Below are 15,690 nucleotides of genomic sequence, written 5' to 3'. Positions count from 1 at the left end.
ATGTGGTCAGTCAGACAGCTTAGGATACAACACAGTTTGTACTGAGCAGCTTTAATATTGAACACTGAGTCACAGAACACATACACATACATGTGTGACACAAAGCACACCAAGTCATCATTCAGAGAACATATTTGTTTTGCACTAAATATAAAAAATAACATTCCTCTCAGTGTACATGAAAACATACAGTGTTTCTTATACAGTACAATCAACAGGTTTACATATTTAGCTTTTGAGCAAAACTGTCAGTAAAAAATACAACTTCTCACATCCGACTTGGTGTGTAAAGACAAAATTCAGCATGATTGCAAATGAACTGTCTGAGCGTTTATTTGCTGACCATGCATCTCGTTCTCTTTGATCAGTGACATTAAATAATCTGAACAAACAATCTCCGCTGATCTACACCTATCATGTACACCATATAAAGACATTCACAATATTATGAAATTACAAAATAAGGCACGATATTTACAGTCTCAAACAAACCTTCTAATGTAATTCTGTGAAAATCTTAGTGTTCCAGGTTGTCACAGTTTAGACTGTTGGAAGGCTCAGCCTCTCCATGAAATGTGTACACATAAGTGTCTGTTTGACAAGTCTTTGTCTGAAGTGGCTCTGTTGTTCATCACTGCATTGAAAGTGTCTTTATGGCTTCTTTCACCATATCTGATGTTCAGGAAGCTGCACTCTGGCCTATTCTCCTGGTACATTCTCTCCTCAGCTCTCAGGAGGAAGGTGCAGAACTCATTGTCCATTATTTTCCGTACTGTGCCCCTTTGCCTCGTCTTAACCAGTCCCTCCAGGGGGACTGACTTTTGTCCTGGTCAGCGTCTGAACTCCAGGAGGAGGAGATGTTGGAGGAGGGCTGACGTGCCCAGGTGGAGGCCGTCTTGCTGGGTCGGCGGAAGAAGGACATGCCGTTGGAGATGGACTTCTTCTGAGGAAGCTCCGACTGCTGCTGGGACCTGAGCTGCTGGTTGATGATGATCTGGATGTCGTCCTGAGGATAGGTGGGGAGGAAGAGGAAATGAGCAGGAAGTCAGAGGAGCAGGCACAGACATGAGTCTGGTATCTCATGTTGGGCCAACAGCATGTCAGCACTACTTTTTCTTTGCTGTTCATTGGTGCTGCATGCATTTCTTTGGACATTAACACGTATCAGTCAATGTATTTTTATGTCTTTAAGGGACAACTCAACCAACAATGAACTGAATCTAATAACAAGTATTATCTGTGTAGCCAAACCCTGATATACTGGATAAAAACTATTAAAAATACATCAGTGTAACACACCACTGCAATGGTAACATCTCCAGTCTTTGTTCACCTCTCAGACAGTTTCTTAAAGTAAACTTTATTTCTATAGCACCTTTCAAAACCAGAGTAACAATGTAAATGTGCTGCAGATTCAGCTGATCTGATGCTGAAAGGATTGTTGGAGCTCAAACAGCAGAATCACACTGCCTTCATGATCTAGACTGAACTGTTTTCTCTGCTCAGTCTGTCTGATTTGCACATGGCTTGTAAATATTCCTGTTCATTTCTACAATCACTGATTTTAACCATACTAATAAACATGGTTTTTCCAAATTAATCTGTGTTTTGGTTCAAATATTATCTGCATTATATTCATCAAAACACAAAAGATCAGAGCCTCCGGCAGATGGCTCGGCTTGGCATAGTGACTCAGCAGCAGAAGGACTCATAGACAGAGACACCTGCCATTTATATCCCTCCAAAGTGACAAGGCTGAGAGAGATATGGCTGCGTCTGTCCCTGACCTCCCACTGAGGGCACCAAACTGAGATACATCCGTCTCCTTCCTTGTCAAATTATCACTAAAACTGCAGACAGCATGCCTCAGAAAGGGGTTTTTCATCAGATATGATAAACATCTTAATTATGTATGTATTGATTAAGGATTTGAGACACAGATTCAAAACCAGTTTGTGACAAAGAGACAGCATGAAAGACCACTTAAGATGGTTGACAATACAGTATCCCTGGATGGGATGGACAAAAAAAGGGATCCCACCTGCCAGGCTTCCAGCTCCTGTGACAGCTCCAGTTTACGTTGGATGGCTTCTAATAACTGGTTGTTCAGAGACATCATGTCATTTTTACTTCTCACCAACTCGGCCTCCATCAGGTTTTTCCTACAAAGAAATGATGAAAACTCTCAATGATTTACTCCTGAATTTTCAAACCAAAATCTAAAAAAAATTATGCAAAATAAGTCAAGAGCTCCTATAAAACAAACCTGAAATGATAAGTGCTACAAAAGTAGATTTTTCTAATTTGAATTTGAAATAACAAAAAAAGGAGCTTCTCACTTGGCTATGGCCTCATCTCGGTCCCTGATGGCCTGTTGGGCGACTTCAGCCTGTTCCTGTGCGCTCTGCAGCTTGTGCCTCAGCTCAGCATTTTCCTGCTGCAGCTGGACGTTCTGGAGGAAGCAGAAATGAACTGTGTTTGGACTGCTGTGTTTTATCTCTTTAAAACAACAATAAAGACATTCCTGTTGCACTAAAATGGTTTCTGTCTTCCAAGGAGTCACGACAATAATAAATGTTCCCTGTACAAATTAGAACTTTCTTACTCTTTATCTCCTGATTCCTCTGTACTTTAACAAAAGGACCGTTTAAGTTTGAAATGTTGGACTTTTCCTGATGTAATAAAATAGAAAATATAAATGAAGCACTTAGCAGTGTTAGCACTTATGTAAGTTCAGCTGCAGTTTGAAGACACTTAGATGTAATTTCTGAATAAACTCATTCATACACTATACTATTAAAAAATAATCAAACTTGAAAATTATGCTCCAGTAGAAATGCTCTCAAAGGTGCCTGAATCTGTCTGTGTCATAAGATGGACTACAGTGACAGCAGCAAGGTCAGTTCTGACAACCAAATCCTAAAATAATGGGCCTCTGCGGGCGCTGCTCCTCCCGGACAGACGTGTTCGTTCATCACTGGGTTACCTGATCTCTCAGCTCCTGTGCTGCGCTCGGATTCCCACACTGATCACCCGTCCTGTCGACAAAAGCTCGATTCAGCTCCTGGGACAGAGACATTAACAAGGAGATCAGGTGTCTGCCGTGCATTTCACTGAGATTTACGTCAAAAGGAGTTTCTGTGGCTTTGGCCTATTTGCATGGTGCTCCGAGGAGAGGAAGGGGATGGGCAGGAATATTTAGTTACAGTGATAAACGCCTGTTACTGGTCTGACACAACTGAACAATTGTATGAGCTCGCTTGTGGCAAATAGAGGCTCAGCAAAGCATGTAAGCTATCAGTTGCAACAATTCATTGGCACCCAACACACACACAAGGGTACACAGTTCCTCAGCAAGGTTCAGTGTGCCAACACTAAGGTTCCTCTCACAGCCACAAGGGGGAAGATAACTAACTGTGCATAAATTGATGAATGTGATAAGTGAGTAGGGTACTATCTGAACCCCTGATTTGTGCTTTTTGTACAGTGATACATAAAAATAAGTGTTTAAAATCTCTATTTTTAACATAATCTGTGTTTAAAAAGCAACTATTGTGCTGCAGTCACACAAAAACAACATCTAGTAGTATTTAACAGAGATATCCATCACCCACAGAACACAATATATACATATATATACCATACATATATACCATAATTATATGTGATTCAAAAACTTTGAAGACATAAAAGCAACAGTGTAATGTTCCCGTCCTCCTTTGATTTCACCCAACAAGGTCAGCCTTTTGTTTTGCATTTCCTCTCCTGCCCCACTTGCTAATGCCGTCTGACTGTCGCTCACCTGAGGGCTGGATGCCTGCGCCAGGGTTCGGGCCACTCCCTTCAGCTGATGCAGCATGGCCTTCATGTCCTCCTGTTCATCCATGACCTCTGACCTCCCTGAACCGTTTAGTTCCTGGGTCAGTGGGAGCAGTAACTGAAGGATGGAGCCCATTTCTTGCTTCATCTAAGTACAACAGGAGAGGAGACATTGATGTTAATTAGGACTTTCAAAAAAGTGGGTGTGAAGTGTTGAGTTTCTCTCCCAACACAACGGGTATAGCTTGGAGGCTGCTACAGTATATCTGGCCTACATTAAAACAGCTAATGTTTCAGCTGTTTTAACAGAAAGTAGCCCATCATTGGCCAATAAACTGGGTCAAAAAAAAGGTATTTACTTTCCTCTTTCAGCAAGCCACATGGTCTCTCCATGCACACTACATCTTGACTGACATCAGGTATTTACACAATGGGAGGCGTAAGCATTACCTCATCACTTTATTTAACTTCCTTGAGTCAAATATGTCACATGATGCCACTGATCTAATTATAACTCAACAAAGATATCACAAAGGTTTGTTTTCATATGATGGAGGTGATTATCATATAATGTCTTTAGACACCTTCACAGACGCATGTGTAAATGTGCACTGAGAGCTGTAAATGGGGAAACTCTCCAACAATGCGGCTATGACAAACAGGAAATGTAGTGAGTGACTCATGAGTGCAGTTCTACATCACACTTTCCTGCTGGAACAAAACAATTAAAGTAGACACCCAGAGAGTGAGAATTTAGGAGACCTGTTTTCACAGTCAGTCAGTTTTCCTCTTCCCTCCCAGACGTAATTCAGACTTCCTCAACAAGCCTTATTTAATATTTCTTTGTGGCATCTTCGCTTTGAAAATTTGGACCTTCGCACCTTCTTCTCATGTGCTTGCGTCAAACACAAGTCACACAGTCGTGGAGAACTTGCACAAAGTGTCCTGTCAGCATGTGCCTCTCAACAACAACCATGCATGTTTCCAAAAACTCAACTTACATATGATGTTTCTCTGGTGCCATAACTGTGTTATCTCACTGTGAATGCCTTTCAGGACAGACTGTTTAATCCTCTTGTTTTCATTCATCACAGGAACCCCCCCCCCCAAAAAAAACCAAAAAAAACATACATGAATCATTGTGGGCAGAACTACAATGGAACAAGCACAAAAAAGAACATTTGCTTCCCACAGTATGGAGGTAAAGTCAGTGCAGCGAGGCTCAAACTAAACTATTCTGCTGTTTCTGTCGGGTACAGTACTGAGTTTGTTTAATTTACAGTCTCTCTGCCTCACGGTCAAGGCTGGTTGTGCATGTTGTGTTGTTCTGATAAACTATTTAAAGTATTTCCCACCTCTCGGTCTTGCTTTCACTTTGCACAACTACTGCAGAATTCACAGTAACTGTGTTATAAGATGAATTTGAAGCTACTGTCATTTCTATTCCACATATTCATCTACCTTGCCAAAACATGGCGCCTACATAACCCACAATGCAACTTCGTCACAGTCATTTTGGTCAGAGTTTCAGATATGTTATGCTGGTAGCAGCTAACATAGCTTCTAGCATGCAGCAGGCATGAAGAGCAGCTGCAGAGGTTTTGAAAGCTAATTTCTTCCTAATGTCACAAGTAGTCTTCAGCCCCAACTGACTCTGACTCAAGTGACATCAAATGTTTATTGTCATGTTTATTGACATACCACCCACTGCAACAGTGTGGCTCATAGATGTGTTTTTTAAATAGCTTTTGTACATCAGTGGAGCTCTATGGCAAAAAAGAATAAGCTACGTCAGACTATGGATATATAGGCTACTGTTGGAAAAAACTTCACTCTGTGCAACACACTGATCTGCTCCCGTCCTGCTGCTTTAGTACCTCTTCTTTACTGACTGCCAGCTCTGTCGTCTCCAGGCTGCTCTCCAGCTCAGATAGCAGGGAGGCATCTCTGTGGCTCCTGGCTGCCTGCAGGGACACCTCCTCCTGAAGGTCCTCCACCTGGGCCTGCAGCTGCTGTGAGCGACCCTGCGCCACCTCCACCTCCTGCCATGCCTCAGCAAGCTGAAAACACAAGGAGGTGCATACACATGCATGAATGCACGAATATAAAGACAGGTGCAGCAGGCACAAAAACAACATTATGAATAATCAGATTCTGATAAATTATGATAAACAGAGAGAGATAGATACAATCAGACAAAAGGTATTTTACCCAAGGCCATGAGTGCTTTATAAAGAGCTCAAACACTTGTGTAAACGTTTCCACTAACGAGTGCGAGAGAAATCCTGACGTGCAAGATTCCAGCGTCCGGCCAACATGAAACTGAACGAACACAAGTGGAATCCAGAATTGCAGGTCAAAGTTACAATGACGGGATGAGGTGATTGTTTAGCAATGCTTTCCACAATCCTGCCGAAACCCGACCGCCAGGCAGAAAATCCCTTTGTTACTGAGGCTCTTTCATTCATACACCAAACCACGCTGAACTGCTTTGTGTTGCCTTGTCTGTGCGTGCCTGCCGGTGTGTATGTAACCTATCTGCATGCGTACCTGCTGGCTGTGCTGCTGGTTGAGTTGGTCATGCAGAGCCAGACGTGTGTGTAAAGAGGCCAAACTGGCCCTCAGCTCAGTGTTTTCTTGACACACGCTCTTCAAACGCTCCTCCAGCACCTGTTCCTTCTGGGTGAGACGCAGCACCTGAAAAACACACACAAACACACATCTTAAACATGCCAAAGAAGTTAAAACTTTTCAGATTAACTCCCGCTATTTGTGTGTAGTGTAAAAAGGAAGCAGACACTTCGTTCAAAGTGGAAATGTTCCTTTGTTTCGGCGTGGCTGCATAAAACATTTGCCAATATCTCCCCAGCTGTGTTTATTAGTACCACTTGGTACTGTACAGAATATGGACTTGTATTTGTATTTGTATTTGTATTTGTATTTGTATTTGTATTTGTATTTGCATTTGTATTTGGCTTTATTGGTTGTTCTAGATTTTGCTGTATAGTTAAAATCAATGACGCATATTCATAATTTCCAACCCAATGGACCAATAATCTCCAAGAAACTCTGTGAAGCTCAGTCTCATTTTTAAAAAGATTTCTAAAGAAATAAACATAATCTGACAAAACAATTTCTATTTTATTGTGAAAATGTGCTGCCCCATCTTTATGTTCTCTTTTCTTTAATTTAATACATTTTTTCTTGGCTTTCTTTACTTGTCCAGATTTGTTGTGTTTCTTCTGTTACCTGTCACTTTAAAAAAAAACACTTTCCTCCGTAAATGAAACTAAACAGAAGTGTGTGCAACACGTCAAGATGAACCAGCAGCTGAAACACTTTTGACAGGGAATAGAATATGACACACACGCTGGTGCAGTGTGTTCTGGTCATTCTGTCTGTGTGAGTACGAGATGCTCTCTGGAGCGGAAACATTTCACATTTTATCCTTTCAGCAGTTACATTTAGGATAAGCTTTGGTTTCAGCGCTTCGAGGTACATGCAGCATAGAGTGTGTGTGTTTTGTGTTTCATGCGTGGTAGCTACCTGCTCCCTCATGGCACTGATCAGCTCGTCATCCTGAGGCCTGCTGTGGCTTCCTTTTTGTTGGAGCTCCTGTTTTAGAGCCTGCAGCTCACTGGACATGGCTCTCTCCACCTCCATCGCCTACACACACACAAACACACACACACACACACACACACACACACACACACACACACACACACACACACACACACACACACACACACACACACACACACACACACACACACACAAATCCACATCAGAGAGAGAACAGACACATGAGATTCACAAACACAGTGAAAGACCACAGAGATGTGGTCTTTGAATTCAGGACAGCCCTCTCTGCACATTATGTTCACATTTAGACATGAGGAGGGGGTTACAGAGGGATTCAAGCGGTTCACTCAACCAGAAATCAAACTCTGACCAAGAGGCGTGGAATCATATGTTTGTATCACTCAACTTGAAACTCAAAAACAGAGCTGGCCTGAGGCGTGAGCTTCAACAGAAATGAGACCACAATCTAGAATCTAAAAATAACCAAATATAGCAGGGGGTTTCTCTGAGGTAAAATCCTGTAATCTGGACCCAGAGGAGAAGAAGTATAATAAGGTACCTGCTTGAAAGGTGGGGATTAGGTGACTGAAATTAAACATGTGTTTGGTATGCTGCAGGCCACAGAGCACAAGGAGGATGAGAGATGGTTTTCTTTACGGCATTCAGAAGAATGGTTACAATATGTTCCCAAGCTCCAAATGGGGTCTAAAGATAAAATCTGAGGGGTCAAAGGGGTGGAAGAGACAAAGCTATGTTTATTTTTAATAACTAATTTTTGCACACGTAACACATGTAACCTGTGATGAGGGGTCTCAAGCAGATATTGGCTCATTTGAAAGGCACCCTGTGGACTTTTTGACCACTAGTAGCACCACAGAGCAGCGCTCTTACAAGCTTTTCACTGATTTGTTTCTATCACATGCATATACAAGAGCACACAGCAACACGAGGCACAATCCTGCAGATGGTTTCACATTGTTCAGCTGCAGGCCTGTGCCACCCAGCTAGCTATATAAACAATGCTTAATGTTGGTTTTGCAATGTTTTATGCGGAAGGAGGTGCATTTACCATGCCTGTCAGGCCTCAAGGATAAACTCAAAGCATTTTGCTGGGAAACACTGAACGTAAACATAACTCTGTTTACAATAAAATTCCACAGGGCCCCATTAACCGGTCATAAGCCAAAAGGGCTGGAAACCAGTTCTGTACCTGAACAAGAAGCAACATGACTCATGTGATCGCTCATCCATCAAAAGCACAGATGAGATCGGCCAATTATTGACAAACCACATGACTTACTAACTGTTAAATAATGATTTCTCATTCATGTTGTCTTGGTTCACTTCCTCTGAAAACCTGCGTCTTTCCCAAAACTTCTCTCTCAAACACAAGATGATTTGGAAACTTTAAAAAACTCTCTTTGGATCTTTGCAGTGCTGTTGTGCCAGTTTGAAGCCTCAGTGAACATACCAACCCCTCGCCCTCCAAATCCCCTACACCCCCAGTCCTGGCCTGGGACCCTCAGTTCCCCTTACTCAGCAGTTTGGCGGGCCCCTGTCAGGTCCCATCACGACCACATAATACAGGATGAAAGGCCGGTCTCTGCGGCAGATGGAGCAGAGGGCATCTTGGTCTTGTGTGTGACATCATCATGCCGCATTAGACAACAATGTGGCGGAGGGTAAACTTGGACGTCACGGGGGTGAAGCGGAGGGGACAGCTTGTGTGTACGTGTTTGTAGGAGTGTGCAGAGGAAGTGAGGCAGGCGTGATGGCTAAAATTAGTGGGATGTGTGTGTGTGACAAGAGTAAAGCAGGCACTGATGGGCAAAAACAAAACATAGCATGCAGACACACTATGAGGAGGAGTGGGGGGGCCTTAAAGATGAACGCGAGTCATCATTACTGCTGTCTCGCCTCATCAACATGGGGCCCCTCCACAATAGAGGCAGCGACCCACTGAGAATCACGAAAACAGGAGAGGAAGGAGGACGCTCCATTTGGTAGAGACACAAAGATGATATCCCCTCACACGGCCCCCCAAGCCTCAGGCCTTCCCCAGTCCAAACACTGAGGTATCTAACAGCTGACTACCCAAGCTACAGCCGAGCCCCTCGGGGAGCGCGCAGAAAAGACGGCTCTCCCCTGGGATGATGGGATGTTGGGGTATGAGGGGCAACATCAAAGGAGCAAATGAAAGATTTATATCTCTCCTCAATGTTTATTGTCTTTCCCTTTTTGTCTGCGAGCTGCGTGATGCTTGTAGAGGGAGCAGAGGTCACAGGGGTTCGCCTCAATCCAGGCATCTCCTTTTACCATAACGGATATCTACAGTGAGGGGTTCGTCACGGTCGTCCCAGCAACGCCACGTCCAGGGAGGGTGATCATGTGACACTGGGTGGAAAGCAGGAGGTGAAGTGGTAACACAGAAACATACCAAATCACCAAAACCTGTTGACCAACAAGAATTCACTGACTGATGGTTTCCGCTCTACGTGACACAATACGACAGCACTACACACCAAGGCTTGTAAAACACCATAAAGTTGAATCCACACCTCTCTAAAACTGTGAATATTACATGAACATAGGATTTGTTTCCATTTGTTTATTTATTTCTTAGCTCAGCTTACCTAATAAACTGGCACCTGAGTGTCTGCTGGCTCTCATGTTACACTTTCATTTTGGAAAGTCAAACTATCAATCTTCTTTTGTTGAAGCATCGTTCAGACTCAGTAATGACTGTGGCACACTGAATGAAAGTGGCTGGTGTAAATTATGAGGAAAAAAAAAGCAAATGATTAAGAGCGAAACTGAATTTAACTTGACACAGGTCCAATGTCCTGAGCTCGCCTTTCAAAATATGTTAGAAGAAACAAACTTTTCTGTCTTATCGTCCAGTAATCATACTCCCGTTCCAGCCTGACACTTCTTATCCTGCAGATGTGTTCATGGGCCAGTTTCTAGTACAATCAGAACATTTTCTTGCACAAGACTCAAACTAAAGCAGCAAAATGTTTTAATCTTTCCTTTCCGTGAATAATATCATAACCTGCTGGCTCTCCAGAATCAGATTTTATATATCTCCTCGTTAAACATTCACAGATTCCAATTTTTCCTGACATCGCTCAACACTCCCTAAAACTTTAACACCGACTTTCCTGCAACCGTCAGAACAGTCAGCGCTGAACCATGTGACGATCTGGCATGCGTCAACATTGTTTTTATGCAGCCAGGATGGGGAGTCACAGCGAATCTTTCCTCCCCCATCAGAGCTTTGCTTTGCTGCTGCTGGTAAACATGATGAATTCTTTCTCTCTCTCAGGTTTCTGCTGTGCGATACTGTCCTCCAGATTCCTGTCATGCTCTGGTTACACTCTCACAATTAGGAAATGGAGTTTCAAGCCTTTTGAAACCTGCTAGAGCTCCATTATAAGTTGACTTACAATCCACAAGAGACAGAAATCATTCAAAGTTCATACATTACATTACGTACATTAAAGCTGCAGTAGGCAATATGTACACAATATGTGTGTGTATTTATGTACACCAAACACACATGTGCACTTTGTTAGTGACATGCAATGGTCACAGTTAGTTATTTCAATTAAAATTAGAATTAATACGATGGCCTACCACAGCTTTAAGACACAACAAGTCTATAATCCTGCTCAAAAGAGACCAAGAACGCTTATTTGACAGGCAGAAAATCATCTGGTAACATTTTGTGTTTGAAAATTTGCAGATTTTTCTCAGTCTTCAAAGTTAATAAACTAAATATTTGGGATTGGGATGGTTGGGCCCAACCAGTTCACACAGAACTAAATCCGATGTTCCAGCCATAACGGTGGGGGCATTTGTACAGACGCACACAATCACAGACGTACAGACAAAACTCACCACAGCAGGCGGCGGCGCAACCGCAGCCTTAACCACGTCAGACATGGAGCTTCTTCACATGCTTTCTTTCTGGGACACATTCGCTCTCTTCTCTGGCTTTTACAGCCACACAGAGTCCAGAGTTGCCCATGTCTGATGCCAGGAAACCAAATAAAACATTTTCTCCACTTCCTCCTCCTTTAACAGATACCACCTTTTATCTAAATTGACTTTTTCCTGAACTTCTAGGGAATTTGTTTGCTTCAGTGAGTCCTTCAGCCTGACCACAGAGGCGGGGGGAAGACGTTCATAGGTCCGGTGTCTGTGGACCTTGACTCATGGGAGGGTTCGCACTCATGTTCGGATTCATTTTTAACTTTGCGAGCTCAGTTTTGCCGTTCATTCTGAAACAACGCAAAGCAGCTGCTGTGTAAAGAAATCAGTCAAGTGTAACGTAACGTCGTCACATCGTGTTTTGTAAAACATTCCCTACTTTCTAGTCTGGAAAAATACTCAAGGTTGTCCAGCTGCGTGATCTAATCAGCTCTTCCTTGTTAACTGATAAGAGGCTGTAAATTATGTCGTCAGCTTGATACACTGGTACACTGGCTTAGCACACTTGTTCCTCAGGATTGGAAAATGATGACCATAAACATTTGACGTGAACAGGCTGATAATGATTTGAGTCAGCTATTTGTTGCTAGTTATTTTGTCCATTACATCATATGAGTATCAAAGGGCTTTGTTAAAAGTTAATTCCATGTCACTGAATAAACCGGGTCCGGCCAAAAGGATCTCATATTCCATTAATCCGGCCAAGGTGAAGTCTTCTGATATCTTCAGATATTCTATTAATCAATTAATTTCTTCTGCTGTGTTGAATTCTTTTCCAGTTAGCAAACATTTATCTCCCAGGTCTTTTCTACGCTCTCCTCCCTCTGCCCTCGATCTGAAATCAAATCATGGCACTAACTTTCACCCCTCCTCTTGTTTACACATCATTTCCATTCTGCTCCACACTGGTCAGGATCATTTTCCTGGAGCCAACAACTCAGACTTTGTTTCATAGCCACTGACTGACAGCCTCCACTTCCTGCATGTCTCTCCTGTTCAGATGAAAAACTTTCCTTTTTCCCTCAAACCTTGTACAAATAAGCACCATGTCATGGCTTTGCTCTAGAAAGTCTATAAACAGCCTGAGAGTTTGGCCTTCATGCAGATAAGACTGAGTCAGACTGATACCTGAGTGCTTTGCAAAGAACATCGAGTTTCACTATGTGGACTGGGTGTCTAGTTTTACTCAGACCTGCAGCTTTGGATCCACAGCTCAGGTGTTCAGTTGCGTGTCGTAGCCGAGGGGTTTTCTTTCAGCCCCGCTCTCCCCCTCAGCTCATGCGATGCAGACATTAAATTCACACACTCAGCCTGTCCGGGTGTGGGACTCACAGTGTTGAGCTGCTCCCTGAGTCGCTGCGTGTGCTCGCTGTGCTCCACCTGGGCTCGACTCTTGTCCCGCTCGGCCTCGCTGAGGGCCTGGGTGAGCCGCTCCACCTGGCTGCTCAGCTCCCTCACATCCCTCTCCAGCTCCCCCACCTGGCTCTCCCACTGGGACTGGCAGCCCTCCAGCTTCAGCCGCAGCTCATGCCTACCCTGCTCCAGCTCCTGCACAGGGGTGGAAAGACCCAACATTACATTCAGTCAACATAAGCTAATTTGTACTGAAATTATAATGTCTGTAAATGATCCGTATTGCCAAAGGGATGTTAAAATGATAATGTTTCATTTTGAAAATGAATATGAATGTACATTCAGAGCTGTAAAGGATGATGGGAAATGTACGACAGCTGGAAGGTGACTAAAAATGGAGAATCTGGGGTTGCACTGAGGATTTACAGCATTTACATCCTGCCATCCAGAAAATCAGCTAAACCTGTTTTCATATGATCCACTGAAGCTGAAACTATTAGTTGATCAAGACAGAAAATTAATCTACAGCTAGTTGATAATTGATTAATAGTCTGAGTCATTTTTCGAGCATGACTCCCCAGTTTCATTTTGTCTGGTTTTAAAGATTTTTTTCTCTTCTTTGTCTTATGTAATATGAAATATTCTTTTATTGAATCTCCAAAAGAGCAATTTACTCAAGCATGTAATCAGCTGAGTGAAATAATCATGACTTGCAACCTTGTATTCCATACGAGTGTAACTGTCTATCAATATATGAATCAGTTTCTAGGACGAAATGTCCGTGCCACATCTTTATTGCACTTTGTAAAGTGAATCACAATGTCCAGGGTCCGCCCCAGTCATTCTGTCATTTAAGCCACAATCACATCTGATAAGGCTAAAGATTGACCATCTGAGGGAGATATCAGCATTGAGAGAAACAATGAGGTCATTATTCAGTCTGTCCTAAGCACTCAGGTGTGTGATGCTGTGCAGGAGGCAACAGCTTCTCAACAAAGACAAACATGGAAAAGACAGAAAAGGACACTGTATTTCTCTCCTTATATCTCAAGAGTTTAACCAGTGAAGCCTCGTGAGGAGTTAGAGCACAAGTCTGACTCCACAGCTGCAGGTTGCCAAGGTGTTTCTCAAGCAGTACAGATAGCTTTCCTGAGAAACATTTCATTACAGACCGAAGCTACAAATACACCTGAGTCACAGGAACAAGATCAAAGACAGAAAGCACAGAAGCTGATCACACTGAGGGCGGTTTAGTAACAGCAATTTGACCTGGAACACACTTTTCAGCCTCTTTAAAGTATGTGAATGAGACCTGCTTTAGAAACAATCTAAACCCCCCTTTTCAATTATGAATGATTTCCTATGAATATCTAATACATAGACATTAGATTTACAGTGTAAATGCTGAATGATGTACAGTCTGGTGTACTTCATAAAGTATAATTCATGCTGTTTCTCAACACATTCACGCACATTTCCTCCATTATTTTCTTAAATTGCGAGTCAAATATTTGCTCTCTGTTATGTTTAAAGTTGAAATTTGGACATATAACAATAAAGAAACCACCAACTGGGTGTATTTGTCATATATTTGCCTCATGTACCTGAATGAAAAAGATCTATAATCATTATCTGTGATACTTTCTTTAAGAAAAATGACAAATTGGCGTGCAAGTCATATTTTCTCTGCTGGATTAAGTTTGTTCCCAGTGTTGCTCTTCAGTTTAATGCAGGCTGATAGTTTTAACGCGTTATTATAGAGTTTACATGTCTGTGGCTGAAAAGAAGGAAACTGCATTTTCATTTCTCCCGCCCACTTCAAACATGAAGAGAAAATGAGTGGTGAAAGCTTTTTAAAGCGTGTTTCACAGCTTCACCAACACCTTGTATTCAAACACAATGCGCGCTCCGCCGTATAATAAAAGATGGATGGTCTTACCTCCAGCTTGTCTGCGTACTGCTCATGAAGTTTGTCGCTCTGATCTTTCAGCTGACGGTTTTCCAGGAGCAATGCGTTTCCCAGCTGGGCTGCCAAAATAACCTCTTCCTCCTTTTGTTTCAAAGCAGCCACAAGTTCGCCGGGGTCTTGATAATCTGTTATTTCCTCCGCTCCGTAGTCGAAGTAGAAGTCCTCGTCCAGGTCCAGGTTTTTGGACTTGAGGCTCCATTCATCCAGCCGATCCATGACCGAGAGTGCACCCAAACCTCCAGAGTAAGACGTGTTTTTAAAGGAAAGACGCAAAAGCGGGCTGAAATCGTGGCATGGATGTGAGGGTAACTTCCATCACTGAGCGTCGTGAGGCTGAAGGTTTGCACGCTGTGATCAGGCTGCTCCGTCTGTCAGCTGCAGATGACTGTCTGTCTGTCTGTCTGTCTGTCTGTCTGTCTGCAGGGGGAGTTTCCTTCAGTCACCTGAGCAACTGTTACCATCCCACTATCAATACCTGCTGACACCTGTCGTCATCCAAGGTTCAGGCACAGTGACACTCAGACAGCACAAAGGCCTGTTAATCAATACTGCTGGATCCACACATCATCATAGACCAGAGCGACAGAAATGACCATAGCAATGAATTAACACCTCTCTGGTATCAAAAAATACAAAATAAAGAAACATGTAACAATTTAACATCGGACTGCTGTGCTACACTGCATGTGGGAGTCTAATTTTCCAGTTTTTAGAATAGATGAGGCTCAAAATCTTCTCCAGCTGCTTCTGTCCCTCTATGAATCAGTCTGTGCAGCACAAAATCAGAATCGGCTTTTCTTAATAAGTGCATGCGAGGAATCTGAAGGTAGAAGTAGACATGCAGAAGAGTACAAGGACGACGAGCTGAGCAAAGAGAGGTCAACATAAACAATTATAATGGAAAGGAAAGTGTAAGATAGAAAATTTAATCAAAAGAACATAGTGTTTATAGAAGTCTGTTACTGTGAGCA

General features: G+C 42.8%; 1 protein-coding gene across 1 annotated transcript; it reads right to left on the bottom strand.

Moving 5' to 3' along the window:
- Positions 1-206: 206 nt before the first annotated feature.
- On the bottom strand, positions 207-15,092 carry LOC139335854 (BICD family-like cargo adapter 1). The gene is made up of 10 exons (XM_070969633.1): positions 14,690-15,092; positions 12,730-12,945; positions 7,366-7,485; positions 6,370-6,516; positions 5,697-5,879; positions 3,803-3,967; positions 2,987-3,064; positions 2,340-2,452; positions 2,042-2,162; positions 207-1,006 (listed from the first exon to the last, which is right to left on the bottom strand). Exons 1-10 carry the CDS (start codon positions 14,933-14,935, stop codon positions 761-763), a joined length of 1,635 nt encoding a protein of 544 aa, XP_070825734.1. The 5' UTR covers positions 14,936-15,092; the 3' UTR covers positions 207-760.
- Between the last annotated feature and the right edge of the window lie 598 nt (positions 15,093-15,690).

Source organism: Chaetodon trifascialis, chromosome 9, assembly GCF_039877785.1.
Source record: "Chaetodon trifascialis isolate fChaTrf1 chromosome 9, fChaTrf1.hap1, whole genome shotgun sequence".
Taxonomy (NCBI): Eukaryota; Metazoa; Chordata; class Actinopteri; order Chaetodontiformes; family Chaetodontidae; genus Chaetodon; species Chaetodon trifascialis.
This window is presented reverse-complemented; position numbering and strand designations above follow the sequence as displayed.